The following is a 15,596-nucleotide window of genomic DNA, read 5'->3' on the forward strand; positions in this document are numbered from 1 at the left end:
TAACCCTAACCCTAACCCTAACCCTAACCCTAACCCTAACCCTAACCCTAACCCTAAAGAGTTCTACCCTGGCCTTAAGCTTACTATCTCCTTCTGACTAGACCAAGGTACTGAGGCTAGAAGCAGCCTTAATAGTACCACCTCTCTTTCCTAAGACAGATCTAGATGGGGATAGGGATTAAATACTAGACATAATTAATACTATCTATTACAGGGTAGTCAAAGTGTTATGAACCGCTCCAAGCGTCAGGTCCAAACTGGGTTTAGTAGCTGGTGGGATAGTATCAGGGTCAGGGCTAGGCTAAAGTAAATGTAGGAACTAATAGTAGCAGTTGTACTACCAATGTATAGAGCGAATTAATATATAAAGTTGACTACAAAAGTCCTACCTAATGTCGGGACAGGTTGTCCCTCTATATAGTGCTGTGTAGCTTGTCTTGCTCTGTGTGCTCCGTTGCTCTGAACAGAGCAAGGAGAGCACCAGAGCTTGATCATGTGACTCCCTGGCAGTTCCCCGTCCCTGAGGTACAGTTTTCCGTGGGGTCTGTCCTTCCTCTGGGTAACCTTCCCTTTAGGGCCAAGCGCCCCTGCGGTCGCTGGCCTCGGTCGGGTTGTGGTCGTGATCCGTAACAACTAATCAGGTCACTATTATGCTAAAGGATATGCAACTGGCTTACCGTCTATATAGAGAGATAAAGTAACAGGCTAACAGGAGTAGTGCGAAAGGGTAAACATAAGTAGAGACTGGCAATGAGAAGTTGAGAACAAGTATTCCAGAGAGGAGACATTCAGATGTATTGGTCTATAGACATAGCGTATTACCGCATAAATGCAGATATATTAACAAAGAGAATAACTTCTATCTTAACTGTATTAAGAGTAACAAAGGTAGTAACAATACTAATAAAACCACTAGTGTTTAATATTACATAGCAGGTCATGTAAATGCTAAGATTCACCCAATGGGTGCTGGGTTGTGGGCACCCAGTGGGTGGGACAACCCATTGGGTGCCCATAGGGTTGCCCTTACAAATTGCCCCCTACCTAATGGGTGGTGGGTAGTGAATAGGACCACCCTGACCCCGCCTAAAAACCCGACCCAGGGTTTTTGGGTAGGGTTAACCCGACCCATTGCGCAGTCTATTGTAGATCAAGGACTATAGGGTAAGGCTATTATGATCAGATAATTGTGGAGGAGTAAGGAGGACAAGATTAGACTGCGCAATGGGTGGGGTGGTAAAGTAGGCAACCCTATTTGGGTCGGGTTCTAAGACTCTAAAAACCCTACCCAACCCTGAAAACCCCAGGGTTAGGTGGTGGGCACCCACTGGGTGTTTCTTGGCTTTTAACTAAACTTATAGTAGTTTAAGGCCTATAAAGAAATATTTTCAAATTAAGAAATTACCCTATGTAACCTCTTTTAGGAAGGTAACTAGTCTATTTAGGCCTGCTTGGCGCCAAGTTTTACCCAATAGGGTGACCCAACCCAGTCACCCAGTGGGTGGGACAACCCATTGGGTGCCCATAGGGTTACCCTTATAAATTGCCCCCTACCCAGTGGGTGGTGGGTGGTAAATAGGACCACCCTGACCCCGCCCAAAAACCCGACCCAGGGTTTTTGGGTAGGGTTAACCCGACCCATTGCGCAGCCTAGACAAGATAAAGGAGAGATGGCCAAAAGAGGTTAGTTAGACAAAAACTCAAAGGGGACTAGTGGAAGGTAGGCGGGAAGATGTCTGAAAGTAGCTTAGTTAGACAAAAACTCGATTAGGCAAGAGTACAGGCTTATTAATTAGACAAAAACTCGATTGGGTTAGTATATAATTTTCTTCTTGGCAGAGGCAAATCTCAGTACAAAATGGCGACGACAATAGCTTAACAACCACCACTAGTACTACTCTCAAACTCTGGCACCATGGTCTTATAGTACTAATATATATACAGAACAAATAAAATAGCTAATTTTTGTAGTAATCCTCTCTTACAGCCGCTTGGGTTATTACCCGTTAAATAGTTATTTTTTGTACTAATCCTCTCTTACAGCTGCTTGGGTTATTGCCCGTTGAATTTTTGCTACGCTACGCTCCGCAGGATAAGCTCGTTATACTAAGCTAGGAGACAAGAATTGTATTTGACGTAGCTTCTATTCCAGTTACGCTTTAACGCATTCAATGACCGCAACATCGGTCGCCAAGCTCTTATGAACGCCAATCACTTTTAGGCCAGCACTTGCGACGAGCTCCCCGAACATCTTCTCAGTGCGCTCCTTACCGCCAAGATTCATCATGCAAAGATCTGTCCACGCGTTAAGAGCGGTGGGTGGATTCGGCATGATCTGTTCGGTAATAAGGACTTTCGAGTCAGGTGCCGCGGCCTCAGCGAGGTGGGCGAGGATGGTACGGTCGTTTTCGTCGTGCCAGTCGTGCATGCAGCGCCGGATATAATAGACGAGCGCCCCTGTACTTGAGTTAGCAGCGTTGAGTAAAAGGCCAGTACGTAGAAGAATTCATTGCCTTTGATGGGGTTTGGTTGGAAGAAATCATGAGGCATTTTCTTGACCTCCTCAAAACCCGCCTCGTGGGCGTCAATGACTTCTTGAATAACGTCCTCTCGATCCTGGAGCACCATTCTCTTGGACGGAATTTCTGGAAATGCCGCCATGATACGCTTGAGAGCCTGGCCTTTCCCGCCGCCAACATCGACAATGAGCGGTCTATCCTCTGGTCCCTCGGCTTTTGCGATCCAGCCAAAATCGTACATACCCGTCACCGGCAACACCTCATCAAGCGTGTTCATGCTCTGGTTGAAGTCCACCAGCCGCTGCGGGGACTTGCTGATGACCTGCCAAAAGTTCAAATCCGCGTGGCCCCATGCAAACGAGTGCGGGACGTGGTTGCCCATCTTCGGCTCCTTAAGGCCGTACGTGTCGAAATAGTCGCCCCAATGGACCCACGGCACCATGGCTTCGTCGAACCTGTAGCGACAAGACTGCTAAGTGTCCCAATCCCAGGTGGAGGCGATGGTGAGGTTTCTTACATGATTTGGAAAAAGACGCCCTGTGGGTTCCCATAGACGTAGAGCTTCGAGTGTCTCGAATGTGCGACGTGGTCCTCTCCAGATTGATTAAGGAAGCCTGATCCGTGTTAACACGAGGCTAGGTCGCCGTCGACTTTTCCTCGTTCACCTACCGGTCGCCACCATCATCCATGCGATACGAGCGTGGATGCGTTAGTGAAGGTCTCGTAAAGGTAAAGCTCGGGAAGCGTACTGATGAGTGCCTCTTCAGCGCCCAGGCTAGCTGCCAGGTCTTTATACGAAATGGTTCCTTCAAGCGGAATCTTATCGAAGGCTCTTATCTTCATGAACATACGAATTGCGCCCATTTCGGCCATCTGAGATAACCGTCAGCCGAAGGAGCGTAGGGATAGAATGAGCAAGCCTGACATGTGTAGAAAACTCATACGGCGTTTCACCGGGTTCCCGGATAGTACTGATGATTTGCCTGGCAGCATTGGCCATTCGATGCCTCAAGAGCAACCCTTGTTGTCCGGTAGATTCCGAGTAGTTCTCGGAGGCCTTGGTGATTTGCTCGGTGAGGGCATGGAGTGAACTGACCAGCTCATCTGTTGCAGCACCGAGGCTGGGGAAGCCGTTTGTTTGCGAAGCCATCAGGTTAGATGATCTATCGTAAAGGGTCGATTCGTAAGAAGTCTAAGTGTAGACAAGAGGCAGAAAGACCTGAGCCTGCCACGTCAACAGAGGACGTTCACTGACCTCAATGCAAACTAGAAGCTGGGCAAGGCACTTTGAACGCGGGCCGGGCTTCCGCGTGTTCCCTCCATTCGATCGCATCCAGAATTCTAGGATACCCAATCAAGGTGGAGCTCTAGAACAGGCGAGCCGCAGATCTAGGGCGCATGCCGCTGAAGCCGGCAGATAATGGTGACAGCCCAGCCAATTGCTGTAGCCACTTGTCCATCGCGATGGGCTCGGTGCAGCCTTGGCCGGCATTCGATCTGCAGGCACTAGGTCTTATACGGTTAGTCCAGTTGCAACACCTTGTTGGCAGATCGCTACGCTGCAACGGGCTATCGCTAGACTGCCTTACAGATGCAAATGCACCATGACCGTGCGCGGGGTATCTCAGAGAACTGACTTTGGAAAGCTCTATCCACCGCTTCCCGGATTTCAGCAGTCTTTGAACATCAACAGCCTGGACACGACGTCTGAAATCATAGGGGCTAGACGATGGCAGATCCACAGGTCAACGATACAAACCAAATTATACAAGAGGCCATTGAGCCAGACGTAAGCTATAGCCAGCCTCTCTTAAGCCCGTCTTACTCAGGTTGCGCAGACGGAGCCGGGTGACGAAGGAATCGGGGAGGCGACGTATTAAGCCTATCCTACAACTGATCGCTAGGCTGATGGGTCCAAGCATATCGAGCTATTGTACGTCCATTGCGTCGGAAGTCCGAAACGGAAGGATCGAGAATGGACGCGTGTATGCCTCATACGGGCAAAATGGTACAGAAGAGCGAACCACTCTGGAAAACCCTAACAATGATCAGAATATGCCTTACCGGTTGACGAAGACGAGGTGGACCGGATCGATATGAATCACGCAAAATATACATTATTGCAGGAGGATAAGCTGTTTTTGGCACCACTAGCGCCGGATCCGCAGAATATCTTAGATATTGGGACCGGCACAGGTGATTTCAGCTCCTCGGGATTCAAAGTAGAACATTGGGCTAACACGTCCAGGAATCTTCGCCATTGAGGTCGCAGAAAAGTTTCCCTCGGCCGTGGTCACTGGAACCGACATTTCTCCAATGCAAGCTACATGGTAAGTCTCTCTCTTTAGAGGAGTAGAGGATACTTATAGAGGTGTAGGGTACCCCCGAACTGCTCCTTTGTAATCGACGATGCCGAAGCAGATTGGCTGTATAAGAGAGACTCCTTCGATTATATCCATGGCCGAGATCTGTACCAGTCAATTCGTGATTGGCCAAGGTTGATCCAGCAAGCCTATACGTGAGCAGGTGCCTTGTAAGCTCCGGATGAAACGAGTCCCAACTGACGTGAATCAAGCCATCTTAAGCCTGGAGGGTACCTTGAACTGGCCTGCGTGTGGCCGATCCCCCAGAGCGACGACGGCACCCTGCCATCTAGGGAAAATTCGGCATACGTTGAAGTGTGCGCGACGTTCCAAGAGATCGCAGAGCAGATTGGTGCCGCTCCTGATGCTCCTTTGAGCTACCGGTCGTGGATGGTGGATGCTGGTTTTGTCGACGTTCGCGAGCATGTATTCAAACTCCCTACCTCCCCTTGGCCTCGAGACCGCAGATTGAAAAAGATTGGCGCATTTGAGCTTGTGAATGTCATGGAGGGCGCCCAGGCATTCTTGCTCCGGGGCTATGCAACCAGCTTAGGCCGAACGAGGGAGGAACTCGAGATTTTGTTGGCGCAGATGAGAAAGGAGTTGCTTACTCTGCGATATCACAGTTACGTGTCGTTGTGAGCATTTCATACCTACCCCAGACACAGGGCGCGACTACTGACAGACAGCTAGTGTTGTAGTGTACGGGATGAAACCGCATACATAAATTGTGCTCCATTCAAGGACCAGATTTCGTCACGGAGGTGGTTCAGGGATTCTCAAGTGTCAGTAAAGATCTGCGAGCCCATTCTGTGTCGAGCCCGCGTCATAGATGACGGTTCCGACTTTACGAAGGTCTAGGAAAAGCGAAGCCCGTTCGGGCAGTGGAAAATTTATCAAACACTGGTATGATCGTAGTCTGTTAACATGAGACTACTTCACACAATCGAACGCCCCTTTCAGGAGTTCCTTGACAGCGATATACCGAGCACCCCAATTCCGTCTCATCGCTGGAGGGACCAAAAAGTCTCGTATCAAAAGATGCAATATCTGCTTCTCAGCGAAGTAACCCCATCGAAGGTCCTACCCCCCGTTCTACTCGAACCCAAGTTGAAACCTGATGGACAGGGCCACCTCAAAGTCCTGGACTTTTCCAATTATACAGTTGCCGAAGGGTACATGTGGGTTTGGACCGACACTTCTGCACCAACAAGAACAGCAGTGCCAAGCCAAGCAAGGATATAAACCCTATGTGCGACTGATACGCGCGGGCGGACCCCCGCTGTGCTTACCTGTGGGATGTGCGACCTCAAGCACACGACCCAAAGCCACTAGATAGCAACTCCCGAAGGAGCGAATGGTGGCGGCGCGGCTGGACGCCTCAAGAACTGATCGCACCGAAGCGCCTCAGATTCCTGGACTCTTCCTGACATAAGATTAGAATAAAGACTGTTCTAATACCATTGGCTCATGATATCATTGGTGTTGACCTCGGAGTTTTGCTGCACCAGCAAGTGTCATTATATTCGAGCTATGAGTTGACTCTGCCTTCGAATTGGCGGGATGGTGTGTGAGACACGCGTCCAGCCAGTAGCTCGCACTGGCTCTACGAGTCTTCCGACGGGATAATTAAGCCGCATGACTTTTACTAAGGCAACAATAACGTGACATGTTGCCAATGGCTCGTGGCTAGGAGTGTTTAGCTGGATTCGATGAGATGACGAGACGCGTATGAACCGTCACCAAACAAACCACCCTCTCCCTGCCAATCCGTAAGTAGGTATATTAAACGGTGTTATGGTGTAGTCGGTATGATTTGCTTCGCCGATTTATCAGTAGTTCTTCTAGTGGAAGTGATGTTGACTGGTTCGCTCTCCACCAGGGACGGCAGTTCTCTTAGAAACCTAGGACCTCGCGGTCCGGTATAAAAGCGCCGTCGACGTTGACAGATGTAGTGCATCCCGACAACAAGTCGTGGGGGAACGTTCAGAGAGGGAGTGATGCTACAAAGTCAGAGCACAAAAGCGTGAACGGGCATAACGTACCACCAATCACACCAGCAATTTTTCGTCTACTGCCTTGGTTCCGTAGATCTTTGTCGCGCACTCGATAGGGGTTTTTGATTCAGACATTTCTATAGACTTCGAAGGTGGCTGAGTACTAACAACAGCCAAGCGCGTCCTGCATGTTGGACCCCAGTCTGAAGCAGCCATCAATGAAGAGGACATAAGATGTAGACGAATCTCATTGCAACACCGTTAATCAATTTTTCAACAACAGCAAATCTAACCCGCGCCACGATGTATCTCCCCTATATTTCAACCTCTCCGTGCTAAGAGCAACTGCCACCTCGTTGGCATGGCTCCTCGCCAAGCGCGCAACAGGATAAGACGGGATAGGCGACATCTATGCCATCAATGGTGGCGTGCAGGCCTTGGCTGCCCATGTATCATCCTACAACTTCGTTACCTCCCTAACCAGGATATTTAATGGTGATCCAACACTTGTCGACGTTATCGGCGTTGATATTCGCAACCGAAAAGGGTGCTTGGATACAAAATTGACCTTAACTTGCTCTAAGGACGAAACGACTGGTCTCGTAAAAGCGGTTATAGAACTATGACCGTTGACATCCACGATGCGGTCATTGTCTCGAAGTCCAGAAAGCAACTTTTCTATAATACGGGTCTGACTTTGGTGTTTATAGTATATTTGAAGTTGATGGAGTACAACCATAACAAAATCTTAGCTGCGATTTTAGCAAAAGGGATTATAGACGCGGCAACCATCACCATAGCGAACACAAGGGTTGCCGTTGACCATCGTTGCATACTTTAGCAAGTGAGAGGCGTATATCGTTTTAATCGTTTAAAGCGATGAACTAATTCTAGACCTGCTGCTTGCCATGTGTGACAGTTTATTATGGCGGTCGTAATCAATACTTTGAGATTATACGTGTGATCATGTGAGTCCGAAAAAATGTGACCAACATCCAATTAGTCTCTCTTGAAAAAACTGCCATGCTCCATGGTTACCGGCTTCTCGTTTTCGGAGCGTTCCTGGTGTGTTGCCTGCCTGGCCCTCTTCCGTTCAATCCTGAGGTACTCGCGAACTGCCTCTCTAGCTATCTTGCGATGCTGCTCTTGTTCTTTAAATTCTTGGTCTTTCTTCCGTTTTTCAGGTGTTCCAGGACCGGTCCAACACTTCTTCCATTCCCTGAAGAACTTGGCACGCGTGGTTAGGCGCATATCGGCTTCTCTCTCTTCGCGGTCTTGAATACGCCTTTGCTGCTTGACGTTGTAGTATTCTTCGTCCTCTGAGTCCAGGAACTCTGTTTCTGGCTCGGAGTCATCCTCTGCGGAGTCGATGAGTCTACTCGACTCGGTGTCGTACTTGCCAGTCCGACCGCATGTAGCTCTACGTCGCTCCGCAGCCCATTTACGGGTCGTGGCGGCTGCGATGCAGGCCGTGATGAGGAGTGGAGAGGAGATAATAAAGACGAAAATCGTGCCGAGGATGGCAAGAGCGACAGTGTCTTCATCCATGATGAGGGGTTGATTGCAATTTGGGTCAGTGCTTAGATCTGAAGATAGAAGCACAGGAAGGAAGTCTAGGTCGTGGTCTGGTGCGGAGATCAAGTAGGCAACGCGATCGGTTTCGCCACCTACGATGCACAGCCACAAATGTGGGTGAACAAGTGACGTTCCACCGGATTAGTTGCCCGAGCCAGTGGCTCTACGGGGTATCAACGGCACTTTTAATTGGTTAGTCACAGCTACAAAGCTTTTGAACTCTGAATTTATGACTGCATAACTCGTTCCAGTTCTAGAGTCCTAAAGACAGCTTTCCAGTATCATTTCGTACCCTTAAGCCCGATAGCCCCCAACTCCACGCTTTGTATCACAACAGATCAGATTCCATCAGGTGCCATGTTGCATAGTCGATGGCCGGATGGACTAGGAATAGCCTTGCCATCCGTGCCAGGTCCTCCCATCCTGCTCTGCCTTATTCAAGCTCAGATACCCTCTCGCTTCTAGATTCACGCGGAACTGGCGAAACTTCGGTGTTGGCGCCTCCTTGTCAAACAGGATGTCTAGCTCTACATAGGTCAAACCTTTCGTCTCGGGTAACCTATACCACATCCAGATCAAGCATAATAAGGCGGTTCCAGCCAACGGCCAGCACGTTCGGGCTTTCCAATTCCACCCCGCCGGGTTGAGCATCCGTGGAATAAGTACAGAGTTGACGATGCTAGCTATGTTGAACAATATGCGGGCGAGAACGACTGTCTTGACGCGTAATCGGGTGGACGGGATCTCAGCGACAAGAACATAACAGGTGGGGCCAACCGTCAAGTTATACACCAGAGTGAACGCCAGGAGAAGCGATCCCAGCGTCCAGTAGACGACTTTGGTATCGATGGACGAGATTACCGAGACAAGGCCACCGAGGGTCAAAATCAGAACCAGGGTGACTTCGCCAACCACATAAAGAGTTCGCCGGCCAAATCGACGAAGGAGGATCCATGCCATCATGTTTCCGAGAATGCCGAGAGCGAACATGCCTGTGGTCAACTTGAACGAGTTGTCTGTCGGAAAGCCAGCTTGTTCGTAGAAGTAAGGAGCATATCCCATCAGGGTCCCACCACAAAAGGCTTGCGTGATCCAAACCATGGAAGCAATCTCTGTCCGACGGCGGTTAGTTCCGCGGAAGCAGTCGAAGAAGGTGGCGCCATCCTGATTTAACTGCTTTTCGATATTGTCGGTGTATCTCATGACAGAGATGACTTGATTGACATCGATCGTGTCGTTTCCTTTACCAGTCAAGCGTTTCAAAGACTCGCGAGCATCATCGGCTCGATCATGTCGGACGAGCCACCACGGTCCTTCAGGACAAAACCATAAGACAATCAAGAGCGGGATACCCCACGCCCATTGAAGTGCGAAAGGAGTGCGGTACGCCCACTCACTTTCGGTCTCGAGGAAGGCATGAACAACTCCCATGCCCATCGTTTGTCCAATCAGCCAGCACATATTGACGCTAGCAAGCAAGTATGGGCGAAGATTGGTCGGCAGAACTTCTGCTGCATAGGTGGCACTGAGTGTCTGAAAGATGCCCCATGGGAAGCCTGTGGATCGTAAGCCAATGCTTGACTTGAGGACGTCAACATACCAGAAAGAAGCTGAGAACTTAGAATCATCGGCAGGTTGGTCGCAAAGAACGACAGGAACACAGCCAAGTTCATGAAGATCAGAGCACCCGTCATGACCTTCCTATACCCGTATCGGTCGGTCAGGAGTCCATTCAGCAAAAGACCTGCCGTTTCAGTGGAGTAAGCACCAGTCACCAAGGCTGCCTGCCACGCCGGAGAAAGATCGTACACGATTTTGTCTCGGCCTTCAATCTGTATGGGTGTGCCATATCGCTCTCGAAAAGCTGGAGAAGCGAAGAAACCTTGAACCAAGCATTTATCATATGCCTCCATGACGATAGTCAGAGACACTACGGCAGACCATGCAATCGCCCGGGGGTACATTCGACAACCCGCAATAAATCCGCTTTTCTTCTCCTTGTCAATGCCCTCGCGAGCATCATCGGAGACCCGACGCGGCGGCGTCGCTAGGTGAGCTATGTGAGCCATCGTTGCCTGCACACGCTCCTGTGAACGGTCCGGTTCCACGCAGGATACATGCTCGACAAGAGGCTCTTTGGAGGACGGATACGACTTGAGTGAAGACATCGTTGGTGACCGATGTCGGCGTGCTGTTATCCGTCGCGCATTGGGGCTGTTATGAGTGTAATCGACCTTATGGTTGGTTCGGTGAATGGCGCATGTGTATTGTCAATGGAGAAGTATGGGGTTATGTATCGTTGGGGGGCTGCTTTAAACCACTTACTTGCTGTGGATGAAGAGGATGATTGAACCCGAGGGAGCGCCCACAGATATCGCGTAGCTGACCCATGGGGCGCCCGGGGAAACGGTATCCTAGCTGTTTAGGCGAAAGGTCGGACGACTACCAGCTTAAACTTTGCCTGAAGTGTTAGCCAAGTAAGGCTACCAGGCGCCGAGCTTCCCCAGACAGCCAATGTAGCCCGCTCCTGCCTCGTAAAAGTCGAAACTCCAAGCCCGGATGTGGGGCCGTCCGGGGAGCTGGAACTAGAACAAAGTTTGACCTCCAACGATGGCGCACGTCCCCTGAGTCTTCGAGCTGGATTCATAGCGCGCTGCATCCAATCTTTCAATAAGCGACACTCGTTAGCATGATCTTGGACGTTTCGCCTCCTGCATCGCATTGCTGTTACCGACGCGAGACCTCGTATTTGACGTGATTGCACGCGCAGCAGGCACGCTCCGAGGCTCGCACGAGACGGAACGAAAACAGCAATGCCTAATTTTCACAGCAACACTAACGAGTCATCAATCATGATGTCGTGAAAGGCCTCGAAGCACTCACAGACCTCCTGTTCGCTTATCTCACAGGTCTATCGCCGAAATCTTTCGATCGGTAGTCTATCATCATAAGCTGGCAAGACATGGCATTTATGCCGTTACAAACCACGGTTTCACGGCAGCCGTATGGCATGACTTAAAGCACTCAAGCGTCATCTCGTCAGTGTGACGCAACGGCCCCATTTCTAGGTAACCCTGAAGATTGAGGGGATTAGCGGGAGTTTCTTTACTGCTGAGCCACCGAGCCGTACCTTCGGCAGCGGTACGGGAAGAAGCTCGGCCTGAGCCGCATCCTGTACGCGTCCGTTGTAAGAAGGTGCATCACAACGCTCAAGGACATATGCTTACATAAAAAATCAGGGCCGCCACGTGTGAGTAGAACTTATTTCGCAACAGCAGAGAGAGCTAGACATGGGCTACATATACCTCGTGATCGGTTTAAACACCGGTCTACTCTTTCTCGCTCCCGACACCTTTTCGCTCCCGAACTTCTGAGTGAGCTCGTGGCCACACACTCACTCCCCGCGGAAGGCTGACGGACGGTCTTGGTCTGTACGAAGCATGACTATCCATGATAGACCTGAGATTCAGCCCGTCAGGACTGCGACAAAAGTTCAAGCAGAGCTAGTCAGTATGCCTTTGAGGATGGTGACAAGTTCCTCGGCATGGGTAACCACCGGACAGTGATCTGAGCTCATCTTGTGCACTGTGGGCGCCCGACCACTGGACTGCTCGATCATGCCGATCATAGCTTGCTGATGATCTGGCGCTATGATCTTGTCTTTCTCACACAGGATGTAATGGACATCCACGTCGTTATAGCCGGGATAGCTCAGCTTTTCCTGAAAGCTGAGGGCCGAATGATCCGACATCTGTTTCGCTGCTTCAATCGCTTCTGCATCCGGAAGATCCGAGAATGTAAGAGGGCCAGAAAACTCGGGGTTCAGCACCATATAGTCACCCTGGTACTTTGAGATGAGTCGAACAGAGATGGATTTCACTTACGTCAAACGAAAGCCAGTCTGGCAGCCCACCAGCGTTCATCTCAGTATTGGACATGCCAAGAGGAATAACGACAGCGGTCAGGTAAATAATGCGCTTGACGGCACGCCCTTCACGGTTCTTGTGTGACAAAGTCTTCATGCTCTCTGTTGCTGGTACTCCACCGTACGAATGGGGCATGATAACCACGTCCTTGCTTTCATCGAAAACACTCTCCACAACGCGTTGTATCTCGGCAGCATCGTCTGTCATTGACCCGGCCGGTTTCGGATCTCGGCGCCCCACAGAAGGGAGACTGACAACTCGCGCATCTACACCATGTCTGCTAAGAACCTCCACGAAAGAGCTATACAGCTCTGGTGGTGCGAACGAGCCGGGGACAATCACAAGAGTAGGTGCCGTCATGGTGATTTACAAGGTGAGAAAACTGGAAAACGGCAACACTCCAAATCAAATAGTCAAGTCAGCCCGTTCAGACTCGGGACATACCAATCGGCTGATTACTTATTACCCGACCTCCGTGAGTAAGATCAGGGCACAAATACTACCGAACAGGGGTGGTACACCAACCGAATTATGCCGGTAGTAGATGAAACCATGGGGTTTGAGCAATGGGTTCGCGTGCTTACTATTGTGGGGGTGACTGTTGCGAGCCACAAGGCGAGGTCGCCAGTCAAAACAGCTGGTCCTGACGGCTACGCATGCCTTGGCCCCCAAATGCTGATTCATTGGATTCGACCTTCGTCATTGGCCACTAGAGCAAGCGGTCAGCGTCGGCCATTCAATCCTGGCAGGATACTCTGGTACGGTGGCCCAAGTCATACAGTCTCGCCATGAGCGCTGGCACGAAAGGCAATGAAGAAGCGGAGCAGGAGAAGACGAAAGCCAGGGTATCCTATGTGGGCGATTTATCTAAGAGAGCAGCAGCCAATCTGGTCGATGTACAATCAAAACGCAGTCTACCGGGGTTCCTGCTCGCCATACTGGCAGAGGCCGTTTTCGGAGTGGCATCAATATAGAGAGTTGCAAGCACGAATGCAGCTCCAGGCGTAGCCGGAAGCCTGAGTCATTCCAGTCAACCTGGCCACGACAATGCTTTCCATGCCCGTCTTTTAGGAAGAGTCGTCCCGCTTCTGGGTGGTTTCCTGCACATCTGTAGTGCCGGCCGGACGCGTGATGGACTCATTGCGTTGCTGTCTAATGTCCTCAACAATCCCCTGATCAAAGGTATACAGAGGCTTCAGCTGGGCATTCTTGTTCCAGAAGATGTATCGCTTGACAAACCAAGGCAGCCATGTACCGGTCTGATACGACATGAATCTGCGTGTCGGGACAGCAAAGATGTAGTCGAGTTCCTCCAGGGTGCGTTGCTGCGAATGTCAGTGGTATGTCAAATATGCTGGTCGGCGCTTCTTACCTTAGTTTCTGGTACCCACAGGAAGATCCAGATCAGGGCGATAATGTTCAATCCGGCAAAGAACCCGAATGCACCAGTCGGGGTGAATTGGTCGAGAATCTTGGGGAAGGTCAAGGACAAGACAGCCGCCCAGAACAAGCATGTTGCGACAGCCCAGCCCATACCGACCTCGCGATGAGAAAGGGGAAAGACTTCGGCCGAGTAGGTGAAGGGGACTGGTCCCTCACCAGGAGAGTAGAATGCGGCGTAGACATAGATAAAGAAAGCGATCATACCCAGGTGAGCCGCGCTGGACTTTGGGATATAGAAACAGAAGCCAGCAGCAAGCAGTGTCCATGCCATCTGGGGAAAGGTGAACAGCAGTAGTGAACGACGACCGAAAGTGTCGATGGTGAAAAAGGCCGGGATAGCGAAGAGGAAGTTGACAGCACCAAAGCCGAACGAGCCGAGGAGGGCTTCGATATCAGAGGCACCGCCCTCGCGGAAGATTGTCGAGGAGTAGAAGGCCATGATGTTGATACCGCACATCTGCTGAGCAATCATAACGATGAAGGAGGCCAAGGTTGCTCGTCGGATGCGAGGGACTGTGAACAACTCAATGAATCTGCTCACATAGTTGGACTCGCCAACGATCTGCTCTTCGATCTGGATCTGGGTGTTGATGTAGTATAGATCACGAGCGGCCTGAAGAGGGTGCTTCCGCAGCTTGAGCAGTGATGAGTAAGCCTCAGCATGCCTGCCCTTCTTGATGTACCATCTCGGAGATTCGGGGCACATGTAGACCAAGATGGCGAGAGGGACAGCAGGGATAAAGGCCGATCCAATCTGCAGACGCCAGCCGATAGATCCAGCATAGTAGACAGCCAGATTTACAGCCGTGCCCAAGAAGATACCAAACGCGGTCCAAAACTGCCAGGTCATGACGAGTGCACCGCGGATGGCTGCTGGGGCGTTCTCGGCAGCAAAGACGGGCGTTGTTGCACCTTTTAGACCCATGCCAAGACCCATAATGATACGAGTTGCAAACAATGTTTCCCAGGTATTGCAAAAGGCACCACCAAGAGGAGTAGCGATAAGGATAATTGCGGATGCAAAAATCGTACCGCGGCGTCCGAGATAGAAGTTGAAGGGATCTGCCATCCAGCAGCCGACGAATGCGCTACCGAGGTACGGAGCAGCATTGACCAGGCCAATAATCCAATAGTCGCGTTCACTGCCAGTGTCGAGACCGAAGACCTCAGGGAAGGACAGATTGGCGCCATTGGTTCCAGTCTGATCCCAACCTTGTACAGCGGCACCAATCGAGCAGACTGCCACGGTGACATAGAGCTTCAGAGGATGGTGCCATTTCTTGGTGACTTCGAAACGGAGAGCATCTCTCTCCTCCTCGGGTAGATCTAGAGTCTCATAGCTGCCCGGGTTCTGCGCGACGAGTGCGCCTCGTTTGAAGAGTTCAATGTCTGAGCTGAGTCCGGCGTCTTGCACAAATTGCTCTACCTGGCCTGGGTTAGAATCGCACCTCTAACCGCAAGGATAGCTCACATCTGCGAAAAGCTCTTCGCGGGGGATGCCGGCAAGAGGGTTAGAGATCCTATGAAGCTCAGCCAAGATGTCAACAACGACTTAGCAATCAAGACTTACTTGGCATCCAAGTTTGTATTGCGATTGAGGTCGGCGACACTAGAGCGGCGACGGCCTTGCTCATGAATCGGACCTTTCTCATAGGCGTCCGAATGCGACGTGGCGGCGGCGTTGATGTCCTTGATCTCCGCCATCTTGGGGAACGCTGCGCAATGAGCTTCGGGCGCAAAGAAGGCTTGGAAGAAGCTTGGAAGGCAGAAAGA

General features: G+C 50.8%; 6 protein-coding genes across 6 annotated transcripts; 1 reads left to right on the forward strand and 5 right to left on the reverse strand.

Moving 5' to 3' along the window:
- Window positions 1-2,152: 2,152 nt before the first annotated feature.
- Window positions 2,153-3,392, reverse strand: HMPREF1541_06202 (uncharacterized protein; the record flags this gene model as incomplete). Its single annotated transcript, XM_008720538.1, has 4 exons — window positions 2,153-2,457; window positions 2,571-2,974; window positions 3,037-3,133; window positions 3,269-3,392. The coding sequence occupies 4 exons, from the start codon at window positions 3,390-3,392 to the stop codon at window positions 2,153-2,155; spliced, it is 930 nt and encodes a 309-aa protein (XP_008718760.1).
- Window positions 3,393-4,248: 856 nt separating this feature from the next.
- Window positions 4,249-5,524, forward strand: HMPREF1541_06203 (uncharacterized protein; the record flags this gene model as incomplete). The annotated part of the gene is made up of 7 exons (XM_008720539.1): window positions 4,249-4,308; window positions 4,358-4,392; window positions 4,439-4,527; window positions 4,572-4,715; window positions 4,768-4,849; window positions 4,897-5,037; window positions 5,095-5,524. The coding sequence occupies 7 exons, from the start codon at window positions 4,249-4,251 to the stop codon at window positions 5,522-5,524; spliced, it is 981 nt and encodes a 326-aa protein (XP_008718761.1).
- A 2,354-nt stretch (window positions 5,525-7,878) lies between these two features.
- On the reverse strand, window positions 7,879-8,427 carry HMPREF1541_06204 (uncharacterized protein; the record flags this gene model as incomplete). Its single annotated transcript, XM_008720540.1, has 1 exon — window positions 7,879-8,427. The coding sequence occupies one exon, from the start codon at window positions 8,425-8,427 to the stop codon at window positions 7,879-7,881; it is 549 nt and encodes a 182-aa protein (XP_008718762.1).
- Window positions 8,428-8,838: 411 nt separating this feature from the next.
- Window positions 8,839-10,622, reverse strand: HMPREF1541_06205 (uncharacterized protein; the record flags this gene model as incomplete). The annotated part of the gene is made up of 2 exons (XM_008720541.1): window positions 8,839-10,010; window positions 10,055-10,622. The coding sequence occupies 2 exons, from the start codon at window positions 10,620-10,622 to the stop codon at window positions 8,839-8,841; spliced, it is 1,740 nt and encodes a 579-aa protein (XP_008718763.1).
- A 1,325-nt stretch (window positions 10,623-11,947) lies between these two features.
- HMPREF1541_06206 (uncharacterized protein) lies at window positions 11,948-12,740 on the reverse strand (the record flags this gene model as incomplete). Its single annotated transcript, XM_008720542.1, has 2 exons — window positions 11,948-12,295; window positions 12,339-12,740. The coding sequence occupies 2 exons, from the start codon at window positions 12,738-12,740 to the stop codon at window positions 11,948-11,950; spliced, it is 750 nt and encodes a 249-aa protein (XP_008718764.1).
- Window positions 12,741-13,447: 707 nt separating this feature from the next.
- Window positions 13,448-15,527, reverse strand: HMPREF1541_06207 (uncharacterized protein; the record flags this gene model as incomplete). Its single annotated transcript, XM_008720543.1, has 4 exons — window positions 13,448-13,705; window positions 13,753-15,249; window positions 15,295-15,343; window positions 15,394-15,527. The coding sequence occupies 4 exons, from the start codon at window positions 15,525-15,527 to the stop codon at window positions 13,448-13,450; spliced, it is 1,938 nt and encodes a 645-aa protein (XP_008718765.1).
- Window positions 15,528-15,596: the final 69 nt, after the last annotated feature.

The sequence above is a fragment of the Cyphellophora europaea genome, assembly GCF_000365145.1.
Source record: "Cyphellophora europaea CBS 101466 unplaced genomic scaffold supercont1.6, whole genome shotgun sequence".
Classification (NCBI taxonomy): Eukaryota; Fungi; Ascomycota; class Eurotiomycetes; order Chaetothyriales; family Cyphellophoraceae; genus Cyphellophora; species Cyphellophora europaea.